This window comes from Osmerus eperlanus, chromosome 4 (assembly GCF_963692335.1).
Source record: "Osmerus eperlanus chromosome 4, fOsmEpe2.1, whole genome shotgun sequence".
In the NCBI taxonomy this organism is placed as follows: Eukaryota; Metazoa; Chordata; class Actinopteri; order Osmeriformes; family Osmeridae; genus Osmerus; species Osmerus eperlanus.
Genome location: NC_085021.1, coordinates 12,574,542 through 12,595,977, shown reverse-complemented (window position 1 = coordinate 12,595,977; position 21,436 = coordinate 12,574,542). Strand labels below are relative to the sequence as shown.

At 39.5% G+C, this 21,436-nt stretch overlaps 3 protein-coding genes across 6 annotated transcripts in view; all 3 read right to left on the bottom strand.

Moving 5' to 3' along the window:
• Positions 1-507: 507 nt before the first annotated feature.
• On the bottom strand, positions 508-21,038 carry rbm39b (RNA binding motif protein 39b). Of its 3 annotated transcripts, none has more exons than XM_062459166.1 (16): positions 21,035-21,038; positions 6,264-6,320; positions 4,667-4,716; positions 4,360-4,554; positions 3,882-3,947; positions 3,730-3,783; positions 3,514-3,631; positions 3,247-3,399; positions 2,956-3,093; positions 2,720-2,785; positions 2,405-2,609; positions 2,188-2,277; positions 1,920-2,055; positions 1,699-1,804; positions 1,443-1,521; positions 508-1,331 (listed from the first exon to the last, which is right to left on the bottom strand). In XM_062459166.1, the coding sequence occupies exons 2-16, from the start codon at positions 6,312-6,314 to the stop codon at positions 1,231-1,233; spliced, it is 1,608 nt and encodes a 535-aa protein (XP_062315150.1). In that variant the 5' UTR covers positions 6,315-6,320; positions 21,035-21,038; the 3' UTR covers positions 508-1,230. The 3 variants fall into 3 exon arrangements, with proteins under 3 accessions (XP_062315150.1, XP_062315148.1, XP_062315151.1); XM_062459164.1 differs by lacking the exon at positions 21,035-21,038 and adding an exon at positions 6,694-7,090 and having other exon boundaries at positions 6,264-6,318; XM_062459167.1 differs by lacking the exon at positions 21,035-21,038 and adding an exon at positions 6,694-7,090 and having other exon boundaries at positions 1,920-2,007; positions 6,264-6,318.
• rh50 (Rh50-like protein) lies at positions 9,643-12,150 on the bottom strand. Its single transcript, XM_062459168.1, has one exon. The coding sequence runs from the start codon at positions 12,132-12,134 to the stop codon at positions 10,710-10,712; it is 1,425 nt and encodes a 474-aa protein (XP_062315152.1). The 5' UTR covers positions 12,135-12,150; the 3' UTR covers positions 9,643-10,709.
• slc12a5b (solute carrier family 12 member 5b) overlaps positions 13,531-21,436 on the bottom strand; it is a 47,093-nt gene continuing 39,187 nt past the window's right edge. The window contains exons 22-26 of one of the 2 annotated variants that reach the window (XM_062459158.1): positions 20,887-21,012; positions 20,313-20,527; positions 20,011-20,025; positions 19,660-19,793; positions 13,531-19,503 (exon numbers count right to left, since the gene is read on the bottom strand). In XM_062459158.1, coding sequence (XP_062315142.1) covers positions 19,412-19,503; positions 19,660-19,793; positions 20,011-20,025; positions 20,313-20,527; positions 20,887-21,012 — 582 coding nt within the window. In that variant the 3' untranslated portion in view covers positions 13,531-19,411. The remainder of the gene's footprint in view (positions 19,504-19,659; positions 19,794-20,010; positions 20,026-20,312; positions 20,528-20,886; positions 21,013-21,436) is intronic. The other variant, XM_062459159.1, reaches the window with a different exon arrangement.

Genomic DNA, 21,436 nt, shown 5'->3' with positions numbered 1-21,436 from the left:
AAGCTATTAGTTTTCATTAAAGGCTGTTAAAGGTCAGGACTTGTTAGTAACTAATGGAACTCTGGGGCCAATCAAGGATCACTGACTGATGATAGTAAACAAGTTGTCTTAAAGGTGCAATGGGTAACATTATAAAATACATTCAAATATGAGAAACAGCACCCTCAAATTCTTGTCTGAACTTCCCCTCATTTATCCAACTGGAGTTTTACAGTGATTTCCCCAAATAAGTCAAAGAGGAAGGCACATCTATCCCAAAGAGATTGGCTGAAAAATAATTGGCAGGAAAGTAGCAAGCCGCTCCAAAATTAGTAATTGACATTCCACTGGCACTGTCGCTTAACAACTCTCAGAGGGCCTCATTAGCTTCGACATGTTTATCGGGGACCAAACTTTTGTTTTACTGAAAATACATGTTATCATCTTTAAACAAACTTTCCTTTTCAGAAATATAGCATCTGATCATGGTGCTGGTCCATGTTATTTCAGTAAAAACAAGATGACCAGTAGTTGTAAACCAAGCTTTTATTACAAATACATCTGACATTGCTCTCTGTTCCAGTTGAAGTTATTGAAAGTAGTAAAAGAAACAGAACATATCACATTGACTACCCAGATTACATATTTTGAAGAGTTTAATCAGAGGTTCTGTACAAAGTCTAATCTTTATTACAAAAAGTTATAAATGCAAAGTGGTCTCAAACAAAATGAACACCTTCAGCTGATGACAAGAAAATCATATTTTGTGATTTATAGGTTCTTTTCATGAACACACCTGCTCGTTGAATAATATAAAGCACAACAATCTGAACTTCTAAATGCAAAGGATCACTAAAGGGCTGACATTTAAAAAAAAGTGTAGTCCTCAACAGCAGTATGTCAGAATTGCACATTGTGGAACTACATCTTCCAAACTGGTTACTTTTTTGTGGCAGTTTTCAAATGGGAAACTTTCCATTCCCTCTGATTACAACATCAGTACAATTGATACTCCTTAATCAAATTCCTGACTGTTGGATTTTTACAACACATTTTCACTTGCACTAAAGTAGCTAATGAACTAATGTACAAGTGCCGTCACAGAAATGTAAAGTCTTTGTTGAATGACAGGAAATATCCTTCAAACAAATAATGAAAAATGCTGTAACTGCCTATTCAGAGCCAACTGAGTTTAATTTTCAAACGTATGTACATTCTAGAATTGATAGGCAACAGTCTCCGTACTGATGTTCACCGGCGCGCTGGCATCAGCAGCTGGGTTACTGTTACTGAGTCAGGGAACAGGTTGTGGTAAGTTGGTAGGGGAACATATGCAGCAGTGATCATTTTTCCTGTTAAAGAGGAAAACAAAATGATCATTATTAATGATTAACATAACATCCTCCAACTTCATGTGACCATTTCAAAAGGATTCACTAAACTGGAGTGAAGCTCAAACACACCTGCAAACCACCGTCCATGAAGAGCATTTACTGCAGCCATTGCTGTTGGTATAGTTGGGCACTTCACATACACGTTGCCCTGTAGGAAAGGGGAAAATTGATCATTAACAGTGGGTAAACCTACATGTTATTTAACATCTGAACTAATATAAAATATTTTCATTTCATTGTACTTAAGGAATTGTAATTAAGGAAAGTTTGGGGCAGAGGAGAGCAGTTTCTGTTTACCTGCTTACATGATGTGGTCAGGACTCACCTGGGGGGAGTTTTTGTCAACATAGATGTGAACAATCCCTCCGTGTTTGTTACACTCCTCGATGACATCATCCTGGATCTCAATGTCCCAGCCAGGCTCATTCTCCCTAGAAAACAGGAACAGTAATAGAGAATGGCAAACTAAGTTGCATTGTTTTATTACCATTTGATGAAACTTATCTAATCAAATCATCAGTTTAAAAGAATAGAAAAAGCGCTTACGACTGTGGGTTGAACATGTTAGAGAGCTGCAGGCAGTGTGTAGCCAGCGGTTGTGTTGGGAGGTTCATGGCCTGGTTCATGCTGGAGCCTAGGTTCATAGAAGGGGTGGCGGCAGCAGCAGCGGCGGCAGCAGCAGCTTCAAGAGACGGTGGACAACGTTATTCAAAGATTTGATTTTTTGATTACTAATTGCGTTCTTTTTCATAGGCTTTAACTTAGTCAATTTCACACAAGCTGCATGCTATGATCATACAGCCATCACACCTACCTGTAGCAGCAGCTGCCATGTTTCCAAAGGGGATGGATCCACTCATCTGCAGAGCCTGCTGTGCAGCAGGGGGGATCTGAAGACCAGTACCTGGCAGAACCCACAAACAACAGGTTGGTCCCGAACTGGACGCAGGATTGGTCTCTTCCACAACAACCTCACTTCAAGATCAAATAAACATCCCACATCTTCTGGTATTGCACCATTTGGGCCTTACCCTCTGCCAGCCTAGCCATAAGCTGCAGACGCCCTGTGGTTCCCAGGTCGATGCCAGTCCTCTCCAGCTCGTCATTGTCCAGGAAGGAGCTGGCCGTGGACGCGTCAGTGCGCTCGGTCACGTGACCCACCTTCATGGGCCGCCCTGCCAGCTCAAAACCATTCAGCTGCTCCAGGGCTTTCTTTGCACATTCCGCATCTGCAAACTGAAATGTGCCAATACAACAGGCTCGCTCACGGTGCAAAATAAAGCAGAACAGAACACACTGTAACAATCCAGATCTTGTATTAATCACAAACTAGTTTGAATTCTTACCGAAATGAAGCCATATCCTTTGGATCTTCCAGTTTCACTGTCCATCATCAGCTGGATACTCTCAATCTGTGGAAGACAAAACAACCATTTTGGATACAGATTATGTGCTGTGTATTGTTAGACTTTGTGAGGCTGAAAGCCCATATGGACAGTGGTGCATGATATCACAGGAATCTAGAAAAACGTAGGAATCAGTATGGCACTTGGAAATAGAAGATTGACTATTTCCCACCCACCCTTCCAAAAGGCTCAAAGATTCCTCTCAGCATGTCCTCTGTTATGTTGAAGTGCAGTGAGCCCACATACAGCCTCATTGGCCCAGCATTGCCCTTCTGCAGGTTGTTGGCCATTGCTGCGGCCCTGTTTTTCTCAGCCTGCAGAAAGTTACAAATAGTGATGAGCATTAGGTGTTCAATCAGAATTGTAAGACCAAACTGATGATACAATATGGTGGCTTTTTGTATTTTCAAGCTCATGAGCTAATGATGCCAATATTAGAAGCAATTTATAGAAAAACATTGATTCACCTGAGAGGCCTGGACGATTATCGGCACTCCTAGAAGCCTCTGCCCAGTCAGACCAATTGCCAGAGGAACTGAATTAGCTTCCAGAAACTCAATGTAGGCAATGCCTTTTGATCTTCGGGAGTTTCTGTCAGAGATCATGCGCACATCCCGAACCTTGAGAGATCGAACATCAGATGAGCATATTGAGAGCATGCTACTTCTCAGACTCAAGTCCATTACACACCAAACAATGATCAAATATGATCAAATTAAGATTTGAGAACATACCTTTCCAACTGCTGAGAAGAAGTCCTCCAGGTCTCGAGGTCTGATCCTGGCTGCAAGCTGCATGCAGAACACAGTACGGGCATCCCTCTCCTCTGGCGTTAGGTTGTCAATTGGTTGCCTTCAAAATAAATCAATCTTCAGTATATGGCAGGGTACACCAAACAGTAGAGAATGTGACAACCAGGGGACGGTCATCTGCACAGGACTGTCTCTTACCTTACTGGACTCTTGTCTTTCCTGAAGGGACTTCGGCTTCTGGAACGTCTCCGGCTGAAATAATATCTCTAAAGATTAGTTTATCCAATCATGAAACGCGAACTCCATTGACCAACACGACAAATTCAGTTATTAAATTAAATCATAAAAACCTTAGTTTGTTGGCATGTGGTAGGCCAATTTTTCCTCCTGGACCACCATTAAACTTTGGACCCAAACTAGAGAAAAAAACAAGGCTCAGCTCAGGTGGTATTTTCTGGGTTTTCAGTGTGTGCCTGCATAGCTCAGGTGCAGGAACCCCTAAGATGAATATGGGGGTGTAAGCAGCACCTGTTTTTCTGCTCTGCTGAAGCAGAACATAATTACCACTTGACTCATTATACATTCCTGTCAAGAGCAGGATGGCGAGTGACCATATTGTGTTCTCTACATAGGCATTTTAGGGGAGGGTCCCATCTCTTGTACACAACAAACCTCAGCTCTAGTTTCGGGAATACACAAACTCTATTGAAATAACTAAGTTAGTGTAATATAGCCAAATTCTTTGACAGTTTGTTTTGTACATTTAACAGAATTGGTATGGATGTCTTAAGAGCTGCCGTTTGAGCTGTTTTCTAAACAGTTACGTACAAGGGGCTGCGACGTCCTCTGTAGCGGCCAGTGCGCTCTTTGCTGCGAGAACGACTGCGACGGCGCTCTTTGCTGCGGCTGCGTTTTTTCTCCCGGCTCTTGCTAGCCTTCCGGTCGCGGTTCTTCTTCCTGTCCTTGCTCTTGCTTCTCTTCTCAGAGCTCGGGCTCTGGCTCCGACTTCGGCTCCTCTTTTTCCTTGAACACAATATGAGATCACCATGACGACCTTTGTGATCATGAATTTTTGCGAGGCGCATGCAAGTAACAATCAACAGCTAAATGGTTACATGGACAGAAAGACACTTACTTCTTACTGCGCTCCTCATGTCCATTTGCATTAGAGGACTTGATCTCATCCTAAGCAGGGTCGATAGAAGAACATCATGAGGACGTAGAGGAAACAATTCAAGTCGTCAGGGTAAGAGGGGGAGGGGGTAGGGGCAAGAGAAAATACAGAATATATTCATTTAGTAAAAATACTTTTAACAATACTTTCATGTCTGGACAAATAGGTGTCTTTTAATGACCCCTTTAGACTTTCATCCCACTCCCCCATATAACTACTTTGTACAGTTCTCAGTCCAACCAAACATCAAGTTAACATCTACGGGGAATGTATCTTACATTTAGGCATACTAGTCAGCCTTGGGGAATACTTTGGTCATCTCAACCCAACTCATTCTGATTAGTCGTACCAATACCACTATCTGTGCCTAAGCCCAATGAGGCCATCATGCATGGCCCACAGCCACTAAAAGAGATCCTGTGTGGTTGGTGTCAGTCCAGTGATCTTCACCCATTTTCGTTCTTGGACTGTAAGAGCTCGATGCCACCTCTGTCACACATCTCGCCCTGAAGCAAACAGGGATTCACACTGCTTAGTAATATCGACTGCGAAGAAAAACTGAAAAGAAAAAATCCACTAGTTCAGCCTAATGTTAACTGGCCATGGCTTTTCTGAGCCAGATGAATGGAGGTAAACCATTTAGGATTTAATTTCATGACGGGAAAAACTACTCCTACTGGTGAAATTATTAACTTTGAAATGTATAATGAAAAACAAGTTTCTATTTTACAAATTAAATGAAATCATATAGCACTGGTGTTGAGGCATGCAGTCAAGATGCTGATTTTCCTATCTGAAAACAATTACAAGAGAATTTGGTAAAGAGGCAGTATTCATATTTCATTATAAATTGCTTCAATTGTAAAAACAAAACAAAAAAAACAAATAAATAAAATACCACTTAAAACATTTTGTCATCTTAATGATTGTGTACAACTTTAAAAAAATAGACCACAATACTATTGAAACAGTACTGAACAAATAAGATCAACTTGTATGTAAGAATTTTTTGTTTGAGCCATTCCAGTGTACATTAAAGCTAGAAGGTATAGCCTACTATGGTTTTAGTTCAGGGCAGAGTTGCTGGCTCAATTTGCAAAACAACACTCAATGAAATAGTAAGGTCTAACATGGTAGCACTATTGTACACCTTTACCATGCCAACAGAAAATCTGAATACTGCCTCCATGTCTGGTAAAATGCGCTTATCATCCATTTTGCATTCACCTTGTTGCAATCGAACAGGTGATTGGATGTTCTAAGATGAGGCTCTTTAAAGTCCTAGGGGGATCACAGTACATCAATACATTGCGCAATTGCTACCTTACTTTTTTCACAGTTCACACTGGGATCAAAGGTGAATTCATGGGAGTAGAGGTGAGATATCATTAGGCAAGTCTACAAAGAGAGATAGATGGGCATTTATTCAAAATCTGGATCATGTTTGAAAGCATCACACCACTCCACATTCATACAGCAGCAACACGAAGTAATTTAACCGTAGACTACAGGTTTCACAGTATAAACTGTATGAAAATGAAACTTCTAAACCACCCACCTTTCTGTACGGAGCCTCCAGCATGGCTTCAATATCAAAATCGTCTGCCATGGTCCTATAGGAAAGCACACGTCAAACATCTGAACGCGTTAGAGATTATGGAGGTATCTGTTCGTTTATTCATTCATTTAATATACTTTAGCTGGCTCGCTACCAAACTTGTATGCATTTCGTCTGCTTGATTATTCAAGTTATGCCACCTTCAATCGATATTAACCGTAGCTAAACGTTGGTTCAAGACAGGTTCAGAAACTGGGTTGTTTTTCAGTGTCTAGAGCTAGAGACAGTAGTACTACAAACACAACAGATTAGCTCGATAGCTACAGTACGGAAGTAAATTGTAGTTATCTACTACTTAGCCAGAAGATGACTTTGAATGTTACTTTCGCACTAACAGTATACTCATCTATGTAACTTTAGCTTTAAATACCTTTGGAAAATGTGTCGTGACGAACACTACAGATTCCACAGTAATGTCCTCGCCGTCGTCAGGCTCTTCGTTACCACCCAAGCAGCGGGTATGCAGCAGGGCCTCACCTCACGTTCCCTTGGCCTGCTAGCTAGCTTATACAAGATCGCCACCAAGTTAGCAAACTAGCATCAGCAAGGCCCAATTTGACCTCGGCACGGGATCTTAACTTTACGATTGATTCCTCCGTTTTGTTTGCGTTAAATTTGTTTTCTTATACAAAGTTATATATTGATCTGTCTTTGCTACCTTTGACATTAGTCATTAGAGTTTGAAGTTTTGTCTCACAGTAAACAATGTCCAGTCTCTGCAAAGCTCCTCGTCCAACACGAAATGGCGCAGCAATCGGCCTTTCTCATCTCGCGAGAAGTAAATTTACCAGGCAAGTCAACTGACAGCTTCCAAAAATCCGCTACTGTATCAATGCGTAATTACCCCTGGACAATTATATAATGTTTTGAAAAGAACATTATTAAAATCTACGGACAATATTATACATATATATACAAAATATACTTTTTTATTTTCTTCTTTTTTACAATGTTTTACATCTATCAAAATAAGTAGGACTCTAAAACGTCAAATAGAGAATGCAACTCTCTAACAATCTCAGGTTGTGAATGGAAATGTGTTCTGGTATTGTACAAATAAGAAAACTGACCCAATCAATATACTCAGTATGTATACCTTTATCCAATTCCAGAATTATTAAGTTGTCGATATGGATTTGAACTCTGAAACTATAGGGTAGCCTAACTGGTAACGCAGTTTTTAGGTGAATGCCAGCTTTGCTTCTGGTGAAGATGAGAATCCTATTGTGATTGCAGAGAGATACAAATATTTCACCTCCCTTGTTAGAAACATGGCTCTTTAATGCCACCTACTGCTGGGATGCTAGAAGCACCTAATGTTTTTATCAACCCCGTTTAGCATCGTAGGTAGGCAGGCATAGGCTACCTCTATGAAAGCCCATTTCCGCCAGTAAAAAAAATAAAATAAAAAGACAAATTAAGTCATAATTATGAGATACTAACAGTGTCCACTACAGCTGAGCGGAGCGTCGGCTTCCAATTCATTTAACAATGAAGCCGGGCGTTCCTGTTCAGAACAAAGTTACGTAATGTGACGAACCTGAATTTAAAGATTACATTAAAATTATAATGAATGGTGCAGGGCAGGGGCGATTCTAGGATCAGACCTTTAGGGGTGCTCAGCCCCCAATTACAATGTGACATGAATACAGTGCCTTGCAAAAGTGCAAAGCCCCTTTGCTAATAACAGGCATGCAAACAGGTCAAGGGTGAAAAGATGAGGATATACGGCGAAACCCCGACCCTTTAGGGGGGTCCGGGGGCATGCTCCTCGGAAGAAAATGTATAACATTTTAAAGTTAAACGCATGAATCTGGTGCACTTTGAGAGCAAAATTAAGAGGCTAGATCTATGTAGAATCTGTGCTCTTGTAAACAATGTCATGTTCTTTTAACCATAAAGACATTGTTTGTATGGCATTGGTTCCAGAGCCAGTTGTAAAGTTGGGAAGCACGGGTAAAATTATGTGTTGGCCACGAATCACGTAGGTTACCCATTTTGGCTTCAAAAAGGTGAGGAGTTTGCATGCCTGTAAATAAATCCCTAATTTCACTGGATAACAATTCATACTTTTATGTATTATGCAAAAGATTGAATGAATGAAAAAACTAAGGATGTCCCTTTCTTCATGAACTTTGAAATTATTATTTTTAGGGGTGCTGAGATTAAATTTAGGGGTGCTTGAGCACCCCTAAAAAGGGTCTAAAATCGCCACTGGTGCAGGGTTCCCGATGTTGCCAGTGTCCCTGGTGTGTTTTTAAACTTGCCTCCTCACAGTACGTGAATCTTCTCTGCTAGCTCGCTAGCCCCGCCGACACACGACTGGTTGAGTGACCGGTGGCATAACATGTTGTCTACTGTAATCTTGCACTAGTAAAATATTGTGTAGCCTATTTTTACACAGATGTTGTGTAAAAGTGGTATTTTGATCTATATTGTGAGTAGGCTACATGTACCCAAGTCTGCACGCTTGGCCATGACTACTAACAGTGACCTTAGAACTACCCGTTAAAAAACGCTGTAGTTAGTAGCCTATATCATAATTATGACTTAAGATATCTCATAATTTCGATTTAGTATCTCATAATTATTACTTAGTATCTCATATAATTATGACTTGGTATCTCATAATTTCGATTTAGTATCTCATAATTATGACTTACATATCTCATAATTTCGATTTAGTATCTCATAATTATGACTTAATTTGTCATCTTTTTTTTTACTGGCGGAAATGGGTATTCCATACATACCTGTAAGACACGGTGGAAAAATCTTATTGAATGAGAATATCTGTTCTTTGGCTTCCATCCAATATATTGGAGATTCCAAATAGTGACTAGATGTGTAATGGCATTTAATTGATATCTAGGTATCAATACCCTCGTCCATCCATCCCAATGCATGCCAGTTTAGGAATACTCTATGGCACTTTGCTATACTTTGCTACATTACCTATTACTTATTATGCTTCTCAGATTCTGACCATTACGGACCATTACCTTTCACCTAAATTACCTTTCACCTTTCTAAATACTGGATTCAGTGTAACAAGATAAGGAACACAATATATCAGCTGGTTGAAATAGTTATTTATTCATGATTATAGTAGCAAATTATAATGGTGTACATTTTTGTATGAGTGTTGTGGAATTTTTAAGATAATCAATCGTTAAACTGAGTTATGAGGGAATTATAGGGGTGTAACAATATATCGTGGTACAATATATCGTGGTACAATATATTGTACAAAATATGTATCCTATAGTCATGGAGATTTATTTTATTTTATATGACATCCGTTTTATCCTATTGCTACCAACACGCAACCTCTTGCACCTGCGTCACACATGCACACAGAATTGCGCATTCACAGCTTGAACTGGGCAGTAGTCTAGCAGGACAAAACGAGTTCGGCTGAAACTGAAATAGAAGATTCCCCGTCCACTTAAGTCCGACGTCTGGCAGCATTTCGGTTTTCCAGTCACTCGACAAGAGGACGGTCAAAACAAACAGACAAAACACGACCTGCGTGGAAATACTGTTAAAAAACACTACGTCGTAGTAACTCATTGTCTAATTTAAAACGGTACCACAACGACAAAGTATGGCAATGGGTGCAACTACAACCTGCTTTAAGAAGTTATGCCTTCTAATTTCATGTCAAACATCAGTTTTTTTGTTCACTGACACACACACTAACACACAAACATTGTTACTTAACATGTTACTGATGCCCTGATCAGATGGCATCAGAAGTAGCGCACGCCCAAACAGCGTCTCACAAGTTCTGATTAACATATCTTCAGCTTCGATATTTAAAGGAGTGCCCTGGAATTGTCAAGCATCTGGTCTCTCTAAACAACAATCAATCAATATAAACATTGAACACACTCTTCTCCATAATGGATGTCTTAACAGGAAAAGGTAATGCATCTTCTCTTCAACACATTCCCCAAAACTCATAACTCTTAAATCACCCAAACTTTGTGTCTGGATTTCCCTCCCTGGTCAAACTAGCCCCCTAACCAACATTTCTCTAAATCCTTCACCCCTAAGTCATTTTTTGCAAAAATGTAAGCTAGTCACAGGATGTTCCTTAACAATGAACAAAGGAGCTTACAATTCAACCACAATTAAAACACATTCATTTTACATACAACCCAAAATTCTATTACAATGAGGTTACATAATTTTGTTGTTCGTTGTTCACATAGTTATCTGTGGTTATCACATAGTTTGAGTGTCATGGATGTTTTCACCTGTGTAATAAATCTTGATGGTCCATAATTAATACCTACATTGAACTGTAAAAACTTGTTAAAAAATAAGATCAAAAATTATTTTGGAAGTAAAGAACCAGCCTAAGAGAACTGCTTAGCTGTTTTAAGCTACAGTATCCTCAGTTTTTGTATTATTAAGGCCCATTGGAGAGTCATAGTCAGATGGAACTTCAAAAAACAACTCATCATCAAAGCAGAGGTCATCTGATGGTGATGCAAGATATGGCAGACTCAACACAAATCCTGTGAAAATGCCTCCCAGTGTTGACATTCCAATTGTGGAGAAGACAGCTGCTACTTGGTAGAGGGCCTGCTCCTTTGCACTACGACCCAGGCCAGGCTGCAAACCAGGGATCAATGCCTGTAGCTCAAGAAGCTTCGGGTCCCCCTCCATGGGTGCCCTATGACTAAATATCTCATACATGCTAGGCCCATACACTTCCTCAGAGGCGGTCAGTATGGCTGCTATCCCTGCAGTGCAGGATATGAGTCCGGTCAGGCCATGTAGGTTATGTATGCCACACTGATCCTGGACCCTGAGGCGTTGAGCCAAAAAGGGGCTGAGGTATTTGTACCCCAGCATACAGGCAGTGCAGCCCATCATACCCAACGCATAAGCAGCTGCTGGGGATATCATCATATCCACACATGCCCCAACTGTCACCCCTCCAGCCAAGGTCACATTCTGGACGTCAGCCATCGTGATCTTTCCATTCTTGTTAAGCATTGCAGATAGGGCGAAGGCTGTGAGTGTGGAGGCGCTCAGGCCAATAAAGGTGTGGAGAATGGCCCTGTGCTGGTCGTCTCCCTTCAGGGTCAGTGCAGAGTTGAAGGAGGGCCAGAACACCCACAGGATCAGGGTCCCCATCACAGACAGGATGTCCGAATGGTAGCTGGTGCTCTCTTTTGCATGGCCCTGATTTAAACACGGCCTGTATAGCATGAATGTGACACCTAGGCCAAAGTAACATGCAAACAAGTGGATTAATATAGAGCCACCTGCATCGGTGATTCGTATGTACTCCAGCACAACCCATTCATTAATGGCGAAGATGGGAACCTCCAATAGGGCCATGACAAGCAGCTGCACAGGGCTGGTTTTCCCTAACACGGCTCCACAAGAAATGAGCACCACAGCACAGGCAAACTCAGCATTGATCAGGTTGGCAACTCCCAGGTGGATCTTACAGTCATCGAATCTGAACTGAAAAAAACCCTGCACTAGAATAGCCCACTGGATAGAAAAGGTAGCAGTGAGGAAGTTGAAAACCATCCCTCCAAAGCCATAGAGTCTGAAAAATGCTAGGAGACACCCAAAACCCAAGAATATCATGACCTGTATGTCAACGAAGAAGGGGTAGTCTTGATACAGTGTGTTATCCATGGGGTTGGTGTCATTGCTCTGTAGTCTGGCATTAGCTTGGTCATCGTAGGTAACAAAGGCAGCATAGAGACTTAGGAGGAGCCCCTCCAGGACAAGTACTAGAACAGGGAGCCTGATCCGGAGACTGGTGGAACGTTTCTTCATGCTTGGAAATTTGACAGCCAAATGAGCAGCATTACTTTACTGGCTCTATATGACTGTATCACTACACAGATAAGGAAGGCAAGACATTGGTTGATCTTTCCCTCTGACTGATGATCATACGACAAATCAGTCTTGCAGCAAACGGATATTTGTACTTTGGCCCTCATAAGCCAGTTCTGAGAATTCAGCATGTCTTTAACCGTGACTACAGAGTAAAAGCCCCAAAACAACAATATCACAAGAACAAAAACTGCATATCTGACATCCAAATGATCTTCGTAAGCTAGCTACCCGAGGTTACAGTGCCTTTGTGTATGTGTTTGTGCACATGTTTGTGTTCCCTTTCACAAAGCATAATATAATACTTCTTTGATGAACGCATGGGGAGGAATTATCCACTAAGAGCATTATCACACTATTGTTACCAAGAGGAAAAAGTTTGTTGGACTTTGAACAGTATGCCCTTTCTTTCTGCAACTTGCGTCAAACATTTACAACTGCATGCAACAAAAACAATGAATTGTTTTTGTTTTTATTTTAAACTAGGGTAGCACAATTATTTACAGTTAACATAAGCCAACTTGGGGATAGTGTTAAGACTGTAAAGCATTTTAGTTTGTCACCAGTCATACTTTAGAAACTATAGTCTGCCCCTTGATATCTTCTGCTTTATGGCCCATGTCTGAAGCATTTCTTCAAGAAGAAGAATTGCCCAGCAATGTCTAACCATAATTTATGATGTAACACATTCCCAACAGTCAGCATGGAAACCTGTTCAAACTTGTAATGCACAAGTTATTGATGTCAATGTCAACTAATATTACCTACAGTTTAAGGTTTTTCTTGAAATGACAGTATACATGTAATTTCATAAATCAAGATCAAGAGAAAATCTGTATAGCAAGACTGGAGCAAGAATTGGAGCAACAAAGTCCAGCCAAAATAAAAAATATGGGTCTTGGTTTCTATGATAAGTATTTTGTAAGTTTTTAAGGCTTTTATTGGCAAAAACATTAAATGTATGCAAAGAGTCCCCCTTTTTACAGCAGTCGGTCTGCTCTTATTAACCAATCAGAACGAGAGAGTGATTTCACCTGACTAGTTCTCGTACATATTTTCCCATGTGCTAATGATATGATTAGTGAAATTATGTTAGCTGGACATTTTGTGCAAAGGCCCAAAAACTGTAAAATGTGTGCTTTTGTGTTTTTTGGGGGCCAATGAAGATTTTATTTAAAATGCATCTGACCACTGCACAATTATCTAGAAACAATGTGAATCAACACCACAACAACTGAAGCAGCAAACTTTGCGAAACACAAAACTTATGTCACTGCCAATAGTTTTGGCCATGACTTTACAAGGGATTCAACAAATAACACTTCTTCGAGGAGGCTGTAGTAAAATGACTTTAATTTATTGCATTTGTGCAGACAAATCTATAAAATGGTTTTGGGAAACCATTAGCCATAGACGTATAAGCATTTGACATGGTAAAACAACATGGTAAAACAACTGTTTATATATCATTATTTAACACAATAGATAATACATATTTCTATATCTGTAAAATATTAAACTTGCAATGACACACAAAGTAAACATCTAGGCTCTAATTTGGTCTTAACCATTAATGTATTTACAGATGTCCCATCTTTGACCCTTCCCATACAGATACACTGCACTCTCCCTTACATATTAATGTATATGTGTGTATGCGTGCACAAACACAAACACAGACACACAAACAAAACACACAAACACATACATGCATGCATACACACATTCATGCACACACACAGAAATGCACTCATGCATGCATGAACACACGCAAATACTGAAACACACATTCACATGCACACGCACGCACACAAACACACACAAACACAGAAGCATGGTTGTGCACATGCACACACACATCATATATCTTCCATTCCTGGGGAAGGGAACCAATAATTGTGAACACAAAACCTCTAATAACTAGTCAAGATATCTATTTTAGATCTATATTAATGTATTTTAAAAATGCATCACAATGCTCTTATGGATCAAGTAAAAATACAGTATCATATGTGAAGATTTAGAAACACTAGCTCTTGTTTTTTGTTCTTGCTCGCATTACGTGCACGCACTTCTTGGGAGGATGTGGGAATAATTTACGGTTGCACACACTTCAACATAAAAAAATGGAGACTTAATTAACTTTAGTACAATGAGGTGAGATTTACTTGACTGCAATGAAAACAATACACCTACATGCATATACTCGGTTCTAACATCTGAGGGAACCAGAATTGCAAGGGAATGAAAGTGAATTCTCAGTAAAAGCTAACTACAGAATTATTCTCTTACTATGAAATGTTTCAGACAATCCATATTTCTTTATCAAGTATCAATATGGAGCACAGTTATTTGAGAAGAATTTGTCATGGTGAACACAGAAGGTTTAGTACAGTATAGTATGGAGCTACTAGAAGGAAGGGTCTAACTCTTGCTTCACAAGATATTAATATCTTTAGAAAATAAAAATAGTGATGGTTGTACAGTAAGTCCCCTATTCTGATGATAACACCATACTTAAATATTATGCACTGTGGCATACAGTTTACTTGGGAACAAAATAGTAATTTTTTATTGATAATGAGTGGCCAGTCTCTTAATACAAATTAAAGAGCCAAAACACAAAAAGTAAGAAGAAACATCTGCAATAACAGAACATAATTAGCATGCATTAAGGATGAAAATAATAACGATTCACTTTGCATTGCATACTACATACTGTATGTGCTAGAACAATCACAGTGAACAAGCCAGAACCTGCTTTCGACTCAACCATAAAGCCTTCACCAATATTACAAAATTGATTTAGCACTAATTAATGGAATTGGCCAAGTATATTTATGTCATTCAATAGGGTTAAAAACAGATTTTCTATCAAACTTAACTTTAAAGTATGGAGCTCACAGCAAAACCCAATGACACAGGGTAAGGATACATGCATCGAAGAGCCCTTTTCAAACCCTGTTTAAGAATACAAATGATCTGACATCTTTTATATTTAATTAATATGTATATTTTTTGCAATAGGGTTCAACTCTTGTCTGTTTGACACGATTGTTGGGAAACACCTGAATGATGGCAGCTTTCTGCAGCAATTCTGCCTCTGGTAACACTCTCAGCTCTGAGGTCATCAAACATGTTGATCACCACTGCATAAAGGCCTTATTTATCTTTGTCAATGCTGGAAGCCCTGGTTTATAGTTACTGATCATCACTGATAAGATAAACTACCACAGTCACACTGCTGGTGGATCAGTTAGTCATTAAGTTTTAGGGGGACGTTATGCCTCTTGGAAATACCACATAACTAGGAGAAACATTGTGAAACATCGTAGCTCAACATATATCTGTACAACATGTAAGCAAAATCACTTGTAATAACATTCATTTAAACATAGTAATAATATACTTCCAATCAAAAGATTTGAGCCACATTAGACTCATCGTTTAACTCGAGATCTGGGTATAGTATATCTCCGTCAAAATCTTGTGCAGCATTACTCACATTTAGAACAATTAGTATTAAACTAATTTCATTTTTTCAAATTGCATAAAGCCCCGGATTACAGTCTTCAACTCTTGAACACAAATTTGATCTGTAAAGACATTTATTCTAGAGTAACTCTTTTCCTGAAAAATTGTGATGTACCAGTTACTGTAAGCAACATTAACAATAAGCTTAGTCACTGTCGACTGAAATAATGTGGCCCATAAATTACCCTAACCCAAGTCGCCATTGGTCTCTTATGGAAAGAAAATCAACTGGGAAAAAGCAAGAGAATAGCAGTGCAATTAATGGTCGCATTGCAGTAGCATGTGAATCATGAAGATAATGTAAAATTGAATATCTAATTTAATCTGTACTAATGCATTGTATGTTCTAGTCTATCACTCGACAAGTGTAGCGGTCAACAACACGGTGGTGCAACGTCATTTACCAGGTGGAGAAAAGGAGACAACACTGTGTGCCTCCATGATATAGCTTGACATCCAACTGTTTTAGTAGACACTGTATGAGTCTACAGTAACAAATGCCATGCAAACAACAATATGATTACATTGTTTCTAACGTCAAACTTTCTGACATATCCTATCATAATCATATGCGCAGTAATTCTATTTACATTATTTGATTCTACTTAAATATACTCGTACAGTCTGTATAGCTAAAGGTATATATGAATATTATTTTGATTGTAGGTAGTATTTGCATGACACAATTATTTTTGTAAGTAATTTGCTGGCTGAAGATGTGTTTATCATAATAATATGATAGAGGGATCAGATTCCCTTTTTCCCTAATTTCCAGGGGTTATAATTAAAATGATCAGAAATTAAGTTTAGTTCAAACACAGTCAGTCGTAGGTTTCAGCTTACAATTTACAGTAATTAGCACATAAGTACATAAGTTCTTGAACCATACAACCGACCCTAACCGACAGCAACCCTATTTTGATCTGCAATTGTAACTAAATATTTTCTTAATTTTACAAGGTCCAAGGTCCACATTTGAGGACTGTTACAATGGGGCATCAATCTAATTTTGACATTGAGCAGTGGCTACAACTACAATTGTTGATTAGCTGTAACAACAGATCATGAATTTTTTTTTTGTTGCAAACTTCAAGGACAGCGAGGAAAAAAAACACTTGTGCCAAATGACCCTGCTTGCTATTTAAGTAATTTTAACCCTGTCTACCTGCTCTTCAGACCCATTTCCTATGGATTCCCTTACTGTTGCGTTTTGGCTCAATATATACACATCAATTTGTATAGCAGCATTTGAAATTTCATACATCATGTTTTGAAAGTATACTCTTCACTGAAATGCAGCAAACACCAAGCACTAAATATATTTTAATCTATTAAAGAATACATCAATTCAATAATTGTATTTTTTTCTCAAAACAAATAGCATACAAAAAATAATTGATATATTTATCAACATATATTTTTATATTGTATACTCTATTTCTACCACATGGTAATAAATTACAGTGCCCTCCTTGCATAAATCTAATATGTGAAACACTTGTAAATATGAGATCTACCTATATGTACATCTTGATACTTTATATTTGTTTACAAAAATAATATGATTAAATTATTAGTACAAGGATTATGCTTTAGGCATTTCCTTCACAAATACAATATATATATATATATCAAATAAATATTTTTTTTAATAAATATTGTTGAATGACTTACCACCAGAAAAACTGTGCCACACTAAAATCAGTCTGAACATTATTCCCATTACAGACAAGGTTGTATGAAAGTTTAGATAGATGCTGGATTCAAAATCTGCTATAATTTCATTGTTAAATTCCACTTACACATACTCCACATTTCATTTGACATTTGACTTGTACTAAAAAAGAGGTTGATATAAAACTTTTCTTCACTGTATATGGCACGATTTGCTGTTGGTATTTGGCAAAAATTGTAGAGTTCACAATTCTAGATTGGAATTTTTTTTTACCAAATAAGAAGAAAAGAATGTATTTACTATTTGAACAATTAGTGTCAATAAGTATCTTTCAATTAGTTGACGCTTTAAATCTATTGTTATAATGTATTTTGCCGAATTCCATAAGGAATTTTTTAATCATTTATTATCTTCTCATGAATAAGCTATACTGTACTATTTACATAACTAATATTGAGACATTTGAGACATTCACAGTACTCCACTGTATTATAGCAATAGAGACGAACATGTAGCTACCAGTGAACATGTCTACAGGCCCTGATGAAGTGGAGCAGTTGGTGCAGGACGCTGGTAGGAATATCAAATGGCTGCACACTATTTACAGTGATCAGCACTGGGGTTAAAAGTTGAGGTCACGGTGTATCTCGCAGCATATCATTCATTTGACTTTTTCTTCTCAAACACAGATGAAAGCCACAGAGGTTCATAGCATCACAGTATAACAGCCAGGGCTGGGGTTCAACAACCAAATATATCTGAAACAACCCTCTCTTTTAGTCGCATAACTTGCCTGACTTGTGGTATATGACAATACACTTGATCAACCATGCAACTATTTCAATTTAGCCCAATGAATTTACCCAAGTGTATATTCTTTAACAGAGTTCATTAAAGATGACCCCAACCCTGGTAAAAGTACACTCCCTAAGCCTCAATTGAAACCTGGCATTTCTCTCTTTGGCATTTTAAAGCCAGGGAGCCTCAATCCTCCCAATTCCTCGGGCCACACACTGAACACGAGACAACTGCATATCACACATGGTAAGTGCATCTCAAACTGCTTCTTTTGGACTGTTGAGAATGACACACTCACTATTCTTCATCTTAAATACTAGATAAAAAAGCTTCTGGAAAAACTAAAGCAACTGAAAAGAATGTTAATATTTGGAGAAAGCCAGAAGGTTTTATCTCTCTCATGTTGCTCTGTGCTGTGTCACCGTAGTTGCTCACTGTGGACGGATATGAGATACCATACTCAGTCCTCAACTGAACTTGTCCCCAAGGCGACAATTCATAGGAAGACATGTTCATTATGATTGATTAATTCTCGACCCCTCCCTTATCCTTAGCACAACCAATTTAACACAATGTACATTAGTGCTACATATAAAACAAACGCACAGACAACACAGACAAAATGGTTGAGTTGTACTGTCAAATTAAAGGAATAAATAAATTGTAAAAAATAAACACTTATAATCTTTTAAACTAGCCATTCCTCTCACTGAGCGGCCCACATCTCAAAAAAGAAAAACACATGACAGGTGAAACATTCAACAAGGAAAAAAGAGTTGAAAACAAAAGCCTGATGAGCAGAAATTACCATTAGGTTGGGATTAGTTGGTCTTTGGGAGTCCATTCCTGAAAGGAAATGTCCTACTTTCTCTCAGATGCTTTTTGTAAAATAAAACTTATATGCTAATGATCTTCTATCTATCACCTGACAATTGAAGTATATAGGTGAGATGATTGCACAACTCTATAGGCTAGACAATGGTCGGAGCAAATATACGCCTCCATATGATGCTGGTCGTGGTTGTCTGTAAATCTGTTGTCTGGACATAGCTCCTGCCTAAGGGGTGTGTGTACAGGGGATGACCATGATACATAGTGCAAAGTGGACTGATATGTGATGATTGATGTGGAGGTGGTGTGTGTGGGGGAGGGGGGGCACAACCCATGTAGACACAGGGGGAGGCGGGATTATGTCAGTCAGATTGTCCCTTCAGGAGTAAATGGTGATGACCTCACGTCCGCCCCCACGAACCAATAGGACCCGGTTCAGCCCCTCTGTAAGAACCTCAAGGAACTCCATGTCTGGGAGAGACAACAGAGTGAAGGAATATGTAGATGTGGATTTGACTGACTTACCTTCCACACCTACATGTGTGCTCTGTGTCTTTCATACAGAAATATACTATTATCAATATCAATATTTGAGCAGTTTATCAAACACGTCAAGCAGCAGGATACAGTTTTCGTCGCCCATGCGGTTTTTAGGGGGTCCGGGCATGTTGAGCAGAACCAGCTTGGCCTCTTTAGACTTCTTCATGATGACGTCATTGAGCCGCAGCGCTGTATGCATGCGCCTCACATTGGACTGGTTCCTGTTGACAGTTGAAGGTTAGTCAGGAAGCAGGGTAAAGACACACATGGAGTCATGGACATACAGTAAACACAGGCTAGCTAGGATACATCAGACCCTAATTAAAAAGTAAATTCCTTTATCAGTATGTTCTCTCTACTTGACCATTGATCAGTATTCCAACTTGTTAGTGGTGTCTTTGTAAAACAATACAAAAGGCGTGATGTGGTGATACTTACAGGCTCTCCCACTCCCTGCAGCAGTGTCATAAAAAATTACACAGTCACTCATTGCATTGAACATACAGTATTATGTACTGTTTACATGAGCGTAATCTGATATACGATTATATGCTGGCATGCAAAAAAGCTTGAATATAAACTTAGCATGTTTCATTTTATGGCTGTTTGTTTAAATTAAACAAAATATCCACTTCAATCTTGTTATTGGCTTGAGCATGGTATTTCTGTTCTTCCTGTCAGGTAAATGTGTGGTCAGTACAGGTCTGGGGACTGATGTGATGAGTGAACAGCACACTCACGGCTTCATGTTGAAGATGTCTTTGATGCTGTCTGGGTTGGCTGCTGCCTGGCTCTTCCCTTTCTCCGCCTCTTCTGTCCAGGTCATCTGCACCTCCTGCCCTGGTGTGCCAGCGCCCCCTGGGGGCCCGGTGGGGGAGGTGGGGCCGGTGGAGGTTGGGGTGGCATTCTTATTGTGGATCAACTGCACCTGTTTTGGGCGGGAGACAGCGACAGGCTAAGAGAGGGACACCGCACAACACCATGAGAGGGTGAAGGAGAGAAAAAGACACCTGTCAGTACGGGTGAAACTCAAACGCATGAGGTGTGGAGGAACATGTCCCCAAAGAATACCCCAGCTAGAGGACACTGTCACAGCCAGAGCATGAATGTTTGACAGATAACAGAGGATTCAGTCAGGCAGCACAGCCGATACAGTCCAGTGTAGAGCAAGAAAGACCCCAGAGAATACAAGTCAGCCAATGGAAATGCGAGAGAGACTTTGTGAGCAGTTTAACGATAGCCAGATGAGGTGTGATAATGAGTACAGGTTTTACAGAGAGATGCTTCATCCACAGAATAGGGGGTTTTCAATACCTCTTCCTCTGGTTTCTCCGCCAGGCTGGCTCCAGCAGGCTCCTCGCTGGTGCTCTGCTGGGGGCGCAGGTTAGACGGGTTCTTACGGCGGATGGAGCCACGGGACGAATCAGTGATGCTCTGGATCTGGTCACCAAAGAAACAGTGTTTGGAAATGTATAAGGTTGAAATATAAACTGTTATTAGCGTTTGAGGCCACGTTTCGGGAAAACTTTTGAAATGCACGGTAAAGCAAGGACTTTAAAGTGCTTCATCATTTCAGATGTTCCTGTGGAGCTTTATATACAGTATTTTTAGTCACTTTATTTCAACTAATGAGAGCAATCACATCGGGCAAGTGCAGGCACAGAGATTTAATTTCCAACTCTGACTTGCTAATTATAAATCATTCCCTTGCTGCCTCCCTTGGTTGGTGGCTTTGATAATTAGATGTGATGGTGGGAGGTTGAAAACAAACAACACTAAGCAGAAGCCTGCTACAATATACCATTAAAATGTCACCTCCAGTTATATCTTCATTCAGTTATGTAAAAAAAACTTCAGGTGATGT

Coding starts and splice junctions, on each gene's coding strand:
- rbm39b (XM_062459166.1), bottom strand. CDS start 6,314: ATGGCAGACGATTTTGATATTGAAGCCATGCTGGAGGCTCCGTACAGA. Junction 2,786..2,955: donor TCTTTGAGCCTTTTGGAAGG/GTGGGTGGGAAA, acceptor TGTCTTCCACAG/ATTGAGAGTATCCAGCTGAT. Junction 2,278..2,404: donor TATGGCTAGGCTGGCAGAGG/GTAAGGCCCAAA, acceptor GGGTTCTGCCAG/GTACTGGTCTTCAGATCCCC.
- rh50 (XM_062459168.1), bottom strand. CDS start 12,134: ATGAAGAAACGTTCCACCAGTCTCCGGATCAGGCTCCCTGTTCTAGTA.